Genomic DNA, 9,607 nt, shown 5'->3' with positions numbered 1-9,607 from the left:
TCCTTTTCCTTTCATTTGCTCATACCTTTCTTACTAATCACACGCCTACTTACACATTTAGGTGTTACACTATTGCCAACATTCGCGACGGAAGTGGATGGGTAGTGGCATAAAGAAGGCAAAATAAGAAATACAGGGTAACGAGGGGCAATTGAGGCCCCTCGGCTGGCACTCGTGATTGGGTCCTCTCCTTCCTGGGGGAATTGCGGGTCGTCCTTAGGAAAATTTCAGGAAATTGTATGCCTGTAAATGGATTTTGACTCTATTCTGGCTCTTAAAAATCAGATAAAAGTCATGGAAAAACAGCAATTTCTTAAGAAAAATACTCTAAAAAGTGAGTTTCACAGATTATAAAATTTGAAAACGTATTACGGTTCTATCATATATTTAGCATATTTTTTCCTTGAAACTGAACTGAAATATAAAAAAAAACTCTAAAATTACTTTATTGAATAACCCTCTCAAAAAAATCAGCTTCTCTTTTATTTTCTGAAACCTTTAATTATTTTTTATATAATCTTTTTACTTTGAGTATGTTCTAAATGAAGCAACTAATGAAAACTTAGAATTTCATAATTGTAAAAAAATATTTGGTTCAAGTAGTGTGTCTTTTTTTTATAGCACCTTTCATATTATACCCTTCACGATAGATGCGAGCCAACGCCGGTCATAGCATTAATTTTAATTAATTTAATGATGCTTAAAATAAACTGCAGATTGGTTCAGTGGCATAGCCAGGAATTTCGTTTGGGGGGTCCTAAACGAGGGGGGAAAATTTTTTAAAAACAGGGTACTAAGTAATGGGTTTTCAACTACATAATTTTAACACTTGATAATCGAAAAAACTTCATTTATTAAAAAAATAATTTTGTAAATCCATGATTTTTCAATAACATTTTCTTTTATGAGGGAAAATAATTGTGTTTTTATATCATGCAAAAGATCCACAGAGAAAAAATCATTCGCCTTGACCGGGATGATTTTTACTCTGTGGATCTTTCGCACGATTGTGCATTGCGGGTGACTCCCGTGAAAGTTATCACCGCGGCTAGTCCCGGTATACTTTAAACTGTGTTTTTATATTTCGGGAGGGACCGGACCACCTCCCCTGGCTACTGCACTGGATTGGTCAGTCTGAGATAATCAATTTCCTTTCAGTGTCTCCTCTACCTTTCATAATAATCACCTACTTCTGAAAGCTGTTACTCTTAGAGCAATAAACACCTGGCCAAACCGCCACTGAACGTAACTAAACACGCCTATTTAACTAAAAAAAAAACTTATTAACTCACACTGAGTCATAAGGATGAAGTAGGAGGGGATAGGCTGCCCCAAAAAAATTTTTTTTTTATTTCAAAATCGGAAAATGATAAATGAGGGTACTAAGAGAAAGCTAATTCAACTGAAACCTGGCTTTGTTGAATAATTTTCTCAGTAGGTTATCAAATTTGTAACGATTTTTCAAAATAAAGTTAAGATTGGTCACCATACGTGCCGACATGATTTGGTCTACGAAACGAGTTCAAAATCTGAATTTGAGAGAAAGAGACAGTCACTGCGACCGCTGGTGAGGAGGAGGGTAAGGGAAGAGGGATGGCCTCCGCCATCCGTTGCACCACGTCGTGCGAGCTGCATCGCTTAGCGCTACTCTTGGTGCCAGGCTGCGCGGGGCTATCAGATACGCACAAACCAACAAATTTTTGCCCAATGGGTCTCTGATTAACCTTATTTTGACAGTTTTCACGACATCGTATGACAAATCAAGGGTGTTGGTATTTATGCGCCTCTCGCTAACTAATTATTTAAAAAATTTTAAAATATTTTTTTGCCTACCCTTGTATCACCAGAAGGTAATCGAAATCCAATTGAGGATTTTGAAATTTAAAAAAATGACCAATATGGGGGAACAAGAGGTAATGGGAATAGAGGGCGAATTAGGGTTAACAGGTAAAGTTTTGTGGCTGACTGGAGGCGATTAATAGGAGCAGGAGCAGTGTCGAGGACTGATGAGCCACCAACATCCCTCATCGGGAATTGCCTAGGGAAGAGCATTGCTCGCTTCTGCAGAGGTCTCCAAAAGTATGAAAAACGTGTGAGGAAAATGGGAATTGGTAATACCGAAATGTGAAAAAATCCAGCGCAACAACCAGAAGTCCCAATTGACGCTTTTCTCACACTTTTTTCACAGTTTTATCGCAAATTTCTCACATTCTTTAAACTATTTTTTCACATATCTGTAGTCTCAGTTTACACACACAGGTGTTCAAGGGGAGCGAAAAAAGCGTGAATTGGGACTACTGGAACGTGAATAGAAAGCGTTAAAAGAAATTGAGAAAAGTATAATGAAAAATATCATAGTGTGTGTAGGCTGCTCCAGGATAAGTGTTAGGGAAGTGATTGAGTGAACAAGAATGTGAAACGCATGTCGAAGAATAAGAGGATAGTGTGACAAGTGGGTGCTCAAAGTGGTGGAAAAATGGGTACTGGCACTATTTGAATGAGGAAAAAACGTGGTAGAACATGTGAGAGAAGTGTGCACAAAATGTGCAGATAATGGGTTTGTCCTCTTTCTTTAATTCAATATATCATATTTTCATATTTTTTGTGCTCACTTTCATTTCATACTTCAGACATTCCTTTTGAAATAATTTTATACACTGAGGTTGCCCTTTCCTTAAAGTTTATTTACACGTTTTTGTGCTCAGGTTGTCTTAATTCTCAATTTTGGGTTGGGTGTGGTTAGGTTGGGTGGGGTGGGGTTGGGTTGCATTGAGTTGGGTTGTGCTGGGTTGGGTTGGCATGGAATGCGTTGGTTTGGGTTGGGTTGGTTTCCATTGGGTTGGGTTGGTCTGCTTTCACCTTGATATCATCCATGAGGCAATGTAAAAGAATAAACTGTTTCCACTTCCTTTCTTTAGATGTTTACATAATCGTTGGAGTGTGTGCTGGCTGGGTTTGTCCTCTTTCTTTCATTCCATAAATCATATTTTCATATTTTTGTGCTCATTTTCATTTCATATACTTCAGACATTCCTTTTGAAATAATTTTATAAACTGAGGTTGCCCTTTCCTTAAAGTTTATTTACCTGTTTTCGTGCTCAAGTTGTCTTGATTCTTGATTTAAGGTTGGGTTGGGTGGGGTTGGGTTCCCTTGGGTTGGGTTGGGTTGGGATGTGTAGGGTTGCGTTGGGTTGGGTTGGCTTCGGTTGGGTTGCTTTGGTTTGGGTTGGGTTGGTTTCCTTTCAGCTTGGTATCATCCATGGGGGAATGTCAGAGATTAAAATGTTGCCACTTCTTTCTTTGAATGTTTACATAATCGTTGGAGTTTTTGGTGGGTGGGTTTGTCCTCTTTCTTCCATTCCATGTATGATATTTTCTTATATTCTGTGCTCATTTCCATTTCATTCTTCCGACATTCCTTTTGAAATCCTTTTTTCACTGAGGTTGCCCTTTCATTAAAGTTTATTTACATGTTTTCGTGTTCAATTTGTCTTGATTCTAGTTGTCTCAGCGCTTTTTTCACTGTCTGTGTACCATTCCCATTTGTTAATAATTTTACTCCATTTGACATACATTTTTATTTCCAAACCCAAATTTTAGCACATTGCTATCAAATATTTCTCGAATTCATTTCCATGCACTTTTCTCAATATATCATTTATAAAATCCGGTTTTCCCAAATTTCGAAAAAGTGAGTTTAAATGGGGAATTAGGACGAAGGAGATGTGAAACAATCGTAAAAATTTTCAAAAAAGCATGAATAAGACTACAATAGTCTGCCGACTGCTACGAGAGTGTGTAATAGTGTAAAAAAAATCTTGATTTTTAAAAAAATTTAAAGAATGTGTGAAGTCTGTGATATTAAATATGCGTTAAATGAATGTGAGAAATGTGTGATAAAAGTATTCATAAAATGTGCAGACATGGGTTGGGTTTGGTTGGGTTTTTTGGGTTTGGTTGGGTTTAAATGGGTTTCGTTGGGTTTGGTTGGGTTGGCTCCGGTTGGATCCGCCTGGGATGGGTTGGGTTTGGTTGGGTTGTTTTGTGTTCGGTTGGGTTGGGTTGCATTGCGTTCGGTTGGGTATTGGTTACTCGGACTTAAATACATAGAAGGCGAAGATGAGTTACTCATAGTATTCCCATAAGGCATCACATGATGCTTGTCTGGAAGATCCAAGAAATGCTTGTTAAAACCATTAGAAATTAACCTCTTCCCTATGCAGGGCGTGATTTCACGGCCTGAATTTTCTGATGCTAAAGAAGGAAGGCCGGCTTTTCACGGCTTGAATTTTTCGAAGCAAAAGGCCAAAGGCCGTGTTTTCACGATTTCGCGGTCAAGCATGCCAAGTGGGTCCCAACCGCCATTAGGGTCCCTCGACGCGAGAGGTCCGACCCTTTCCTATTGTCCGTGTGGGGATTACCTCGGCCCATTCCGGCTCTCAGTGTCCCACTCAAGGAAGGTGCTCATGGTCACTTATTTGTTTATAAGTTAAAATAACTAAAAACGTTCATGTTGCATTTATTGAAAATCAATGCGAGGAATTATATTCTGTATGTTCTGCTGATTGGTTCCAAATTTTAAACGGAATTCTAACGTTCATAATAACGGAGTTGATCATCACCTAGAACAATTTTTGGAGATGCTAAGGTTAGATGTTTAATTGTTATTTTTATAACTTACTAGCACGTTTATAGGAGCAATATTGTAATGATTTACATCTAAAAATATACGTTACTCTGTTAGCTACATTCTACATGTACATTTGCAGTGAAATTCGATAGAATATCCGATTTAACCTCTATGAAAAAAAGCCCTTGTAATGTAATAAAATATGATTCTCTCAGTCTTTGTCGTGAGCCAAAATTACACCGGCTATTTTTAATAACCTCTTACCAACCTTTGAATACAAAGGTATTATAAACAAATTTCGCTATAAATACTGATTAATGCATATCCTAAAAATTTGTAAATTTAATGTACCAATAGGGAATGTTTTACGTAGACACATGTTGTTAGAAGCATTCCATACCATTGCAGGAATAAGAACTGCTCTACCCAGGTAATTACTCTCATATCTTGGTTCTCTGGTCAGGATCCATTAAGGTGGTCTGCCCTGTGCACCTCACAGGCTTATTTCGGGACACATTAGCGCACTAATGTTTTCTTGGAAAAACTTATTATCCTCCAACTGGCACACCTAAGAGTATATTGGTGTAAGTATTCTCCTACTTTAATATGTACGTGGAAGATGATAACCTAACTCTTCTCGGAATAGCTCATTTTCTTTTCAAAATTTTCTTGGCGTGTATTCAAATTTAGCCGTTAACCATCTGTACGCATTCCACTACCTGTATCTGTAGAACCCTGCTGTGCAATGCAGCCCATACCATGAATGAAGGAGAACTGCTCTATCCAGGTAATTACCATCATATCTTGGTTCTCTGGTCAGGATCCAGGTGGTCTGCCCTGTGCCCCTCACAGGCTTATTTCGGGACACATTAGAGCATTAATGTTTTCTTGGAAAAACTTATTATCCTCCAACTGGAACACCCAAGAGTATAGTGGTGTAAGTATTCTCCTACTGAAATATGTACGTGGAAGGTGATAACCTCACTCTTCTCGGAAAAGCTCATTTGGCTATGATATAGTGCCGTTTTGCTGAAAACCCTAAAATAACCGTAGAACTTCGTTTAAAAGTTGTACAGGCATTGCAAAATGAAAGGAATACATTGATGAACTGACATTTAATGCAACAGTAACAATTTAAAAAAATTAAAATTGCACTGGCAACAATAAACTGACCGCAAAAGTACGTCGGGATGGGCTGCCTTCGGGGAAAAGGGTCGAGGATTATATTTGCCCAGTTGCGGAGGAAAGGGTCCGGGACCCCGCTAGGAAAGGTCATTAAGGGGAGGAAGCGACTACTTGCACAGTCCCAAGCTAAGAAAAAACTCCGTACGGGGCGAAAAAGAATTTCTCAAACCCTTCGTAGAGCCAAAAGCAACTTCCCGTGAAGGAGCTCGGCGCAAAAAGGCTAATATCAGGTTAATTATCACCTTCATCTTTAGTAAACAGAAGTGCGATTTCAGCATCATTGGACCTGCTTTACTCCTTGCAAGATCCCAAGCCACCCTGGAATAGCTACAAGCAAGCTGAATAGATTGTCAATGCATTCCTTTTTTGATTTGATTATTAGGGGCCTATATTCTCCCTTTTATTTGCTGATAACATGAAGACGGAACTCTGAATCATCATTCGAGTATGTAATACATACTTTGAGATATTTCTCATTACCAGTGAGGTTATTGTCATTACCAGCCACACCTGTTGTAATTTTGGGATTGGCCTTCAACAGAAACATTCTTTCTCATATTTCATTTATTTGTAGGATTTAAAGTAGAAATCTTCAGAAAGGTCGTCAGCTCCATAATTGAGCTTCATTATTTTCTTGATTTACTTGAAATGCATCCCCATTCAAGACACAAACGGAATGGCATTGGATTCCTGAAAGCCCGAAGACGATGGGCAAGTTGCACATCATCTTCAGACTTAGAAGGAGATATGGAGGACCTAATCCATGAAATCTTCACTTTCATTGTTTGCCAGGAAAAAACAGACTTTACGAAAATTGATTTCTTTATTTTTTAACAAAGATAAATACAATGGCAAAAAATAATTTCAAGAGAGTTCAATAAAAGTACAAATACTTTTGACTCTGTGGCAAAATAGGCTTTGCTATTAGAATATTTCCTTCTTATGTACATTCGATAAAAAATACATAGGAAACTACAATATAAAATACTGAACACTTCTTTAGCCATACAGCTTTTCATCATGGGCCAGTTGCATTGATTCTCAGCAATGCACTATGAAAATCCATCCAGAAATGACAAGGCAACACTGAGAAAATACAATCCACTGGCTTCCAACATACTCCTTGCATTGCTAATTTGCTTACAGCAAAATAGAGTTAAACACACCTGCTGCTGTAGCGCACATTTACCTGCAGGTCAACATACACTGGAGACATCATTAATCACCTTGGTGGCATGTTCTTTTTGTTGTAGTCCTGCAGAGATACAAGTTTGGATATTTAGATAACATAAATTTTTAGCTCAAAGCACATGTACATTTTTCCATGCATATTATTTCTAGAAATATCCCTAATTACCCCTAATCTAAATGGCATCATTCTATAAAACCGTTTTTGCGCATCAAACCATTTGTAAAAGCTAACTTAATTTTCATGGTGCACACCACAGTATTTATTATCAGATTAACAAATATATCGCTTAAAATATTAATTGCAGTATGTATTAAGGATGAGTCGCTTCTTAAATTTTTTCGGTACATACTCGCTACCGGTCCAGTTCTCCCCCATTGGTTCCTGGTTCTCAATACTCGGTTCCAAGGATGAACTCTCATTATCTGAATTAATGGCATATACTACCCCTCTTAGCATATGAGAAGTAAGCCTATAATGATCATACACCATTTTCATCACATTTTGATTGTTGGCAGATTTTTACATGCACTTCATGGGTAGTACCCGCATCAATTTAAGCACACAACAATTAGCTTTTCAGAGAATAATCAACCAATCTGAAGAGGAAAAAAAGTGTTTGCCCTACATCATATATCACATAACCCAACTACGAGGAATTGAGAGATGTCTGCCATTTTAATTACTTTGCTGGACGATCGATTCAACTAGTTTGAAAATGTTTACATTTTCTAACATCAAATGCAGCATTCTTTGAACAGAAGTGTTTAAAGGAATTTGGATAGCAAAAAGTGGACAAAATGATGAGTAAATCATTTGAAACTTGTAATTGTCAGGGACATTCAAAGATTGTTTGTATTTTATCTCTGTAACTAAATGTGATGAAAACATTGTAGGCATATATAATAATACTTATATAATAATATTCCTGTTGTAGATATCTCAAAGGTAGAAAGGGTCTCTCACGGACAGCTAAAGTATAGAGAGAAAAAAAACTAATTCTGCTGACAAATTTTGGATCAAACAGCATTTTCTCAACAATGAACCTAAAAAGCCACTTAAAAAGCTATAAGAAAACATTAATGCATTCATAAGCCTCATTAATAAACAAAAACAATCCATATCGCATCCATGCTTTGGGAGCATTAAAATAAAAACCCCCCCATGAAATGGTCCCCATTTTTATATTTTCCCAGGAAGATCGAAGCAACTAGTTTTGAAAATTTACTATTTCTAATGTCAAATGCAATGCTTCATGCACTTACAAAGTTTAATGGAATTTGGTGGGCCATAATTTGATGAAATCTTTAGAAAATTGTAATTTTCACTGACACTCGAACATAGTTTAATTTATTATGGTAACCAAGGGTGACGAAAACAAACTGCTACCTACATACAGTAGAGAACATTGTAGGGCATGTATAATAATCATTCTCATCGGCGATATCTCACAGATATGTCGAGTAAAGCTTAAAGTATTGAAAATATACAATTTTTGCCACTAAATTTTGGATTAGACAACTTTTTTGCAACAATAAACCTAAAGAGCCACAAAAAAGTTATAAGAAAATGTGGACACATTCATTAGCTTTCTAAATAGGCAAGAACCATCCATAGTTATCCATCTAATCCATAGTTCAGGAGCCTTAAATTAAAAACCAAACATCCGTCCGTAGAAAAATCTGATGTGTCTGCAATTTTTAATATTCTTGGGAGGATCGAAGCATCCAGTTGACAAAAGTTTACTATTTTTGAACTTACATGCAGTGCTACATATTCTCATGGAATTTAAAGGAATTCCATCAGCTCTCAGTGGACAAAACGATGCATTAATCAATTATTATTATTATAGTATTCTACCGATTAAGGTAGGTTTCCATGGAGTACTAAAGAGGTGATCTGGGAGCCTCCCTTTCCTTCCAGCACTGCCTTCTTTAATTCACTGTAAGGCCTACTCTCTTTCAATCTATCTAAAAATCCTATTCTTTTCCTTCCCCTCCCTCGTTTCCCCAACATTCTACCCTCCAACACCATTTTCAACATCCCCTCACCGCTAAGCACTAACTCCATCCAAACCTTCTGTCTCCTGCGTATCTCATCTAAAAGCTTTCTCTCCTCGCCAACCATATCCAGCACTTCGTCGTTCCTTTTCCTCTCCGTCCATTTCACCCTCTCCATTCTTCTCCATACCCACATCTCGAACGCCTCCAATCTTCTCTCGTCTTCTTTCCTCAGAGTACCAGAGTTCCTCGTTTCCGCACCGTAGAGAGCTACACTCCAAACCAAACTCTTCACTAACCTTATCTTTAAACTCTTACACAACGATCCTCTCAGAAGCTCCTTCCTGCTCATGAACGCCTCCTTCGCTAATGCTATTCTCTTTCTGATGTCCTTACTACTGTATCCGTTTTCCTCTAACGTACTGCCTAAATAGTTGAATTGCTCAACCTGCTCAAGTTTTTCACCACCCACCTTTATCTTGAGTCTCACATTCCTCGCTCGTGATGCTTTACAAAACCGCATTACCTTAGTTTTCTTGTGATTAATCCTCATCCCAAACTCCTCGCAACGTTCGTATAACGCATCCACTAGGGCCTGAAGCC

The 9,607-nt window shown here is 37.8% G+C and overlaps 1 protein-coding gene across 2 annotated transcripts in view; it reads right to left on the bottom strand.

The window, feature by feature from the left end:
* Positions 1-6,619: 6,619 nt before the first annotated feature.
* Positions 6,620-9,607, bottom strand: part of LOC124160579 (ATP-binding cassette sub-family C member 4-like) — a 201,290-nt gene continuing 198,302 nt past the window's right edge. For both annotated transcript variants that reach the window (XM_046536461.1, XM_046536460.1), the window contains exon 27: positions 6,620-7,070. In XM_046536461.1, the coding sequence (XP_046392417.1) occupies positions 7,038-7,070 (33 nt within the window). In that variant the 3' untranslated portion in view covers positions 6,620-7,037. The remainder of the gene's footprint in view (positions 7,071-9,607) is intronic.

This window comes from Ischnura elegans, chromosome 6 (assembly GCF_921293095.1).
Source record: "Ischnura elegans chromosome 6, ioIscEleg1.1, whole genome shotgun sequence".
NCBI lineage: Eukaryota > Metazoa > Arthropoda > Insecta > Odonata > Coenagrionidae > Ischnura > Ischnura elegans.
The sequence above is the reverse complement of the archived record's forward strand: the minus strand, read 5'-3'. Positions and strand labels throughout refer to the sequence as shown.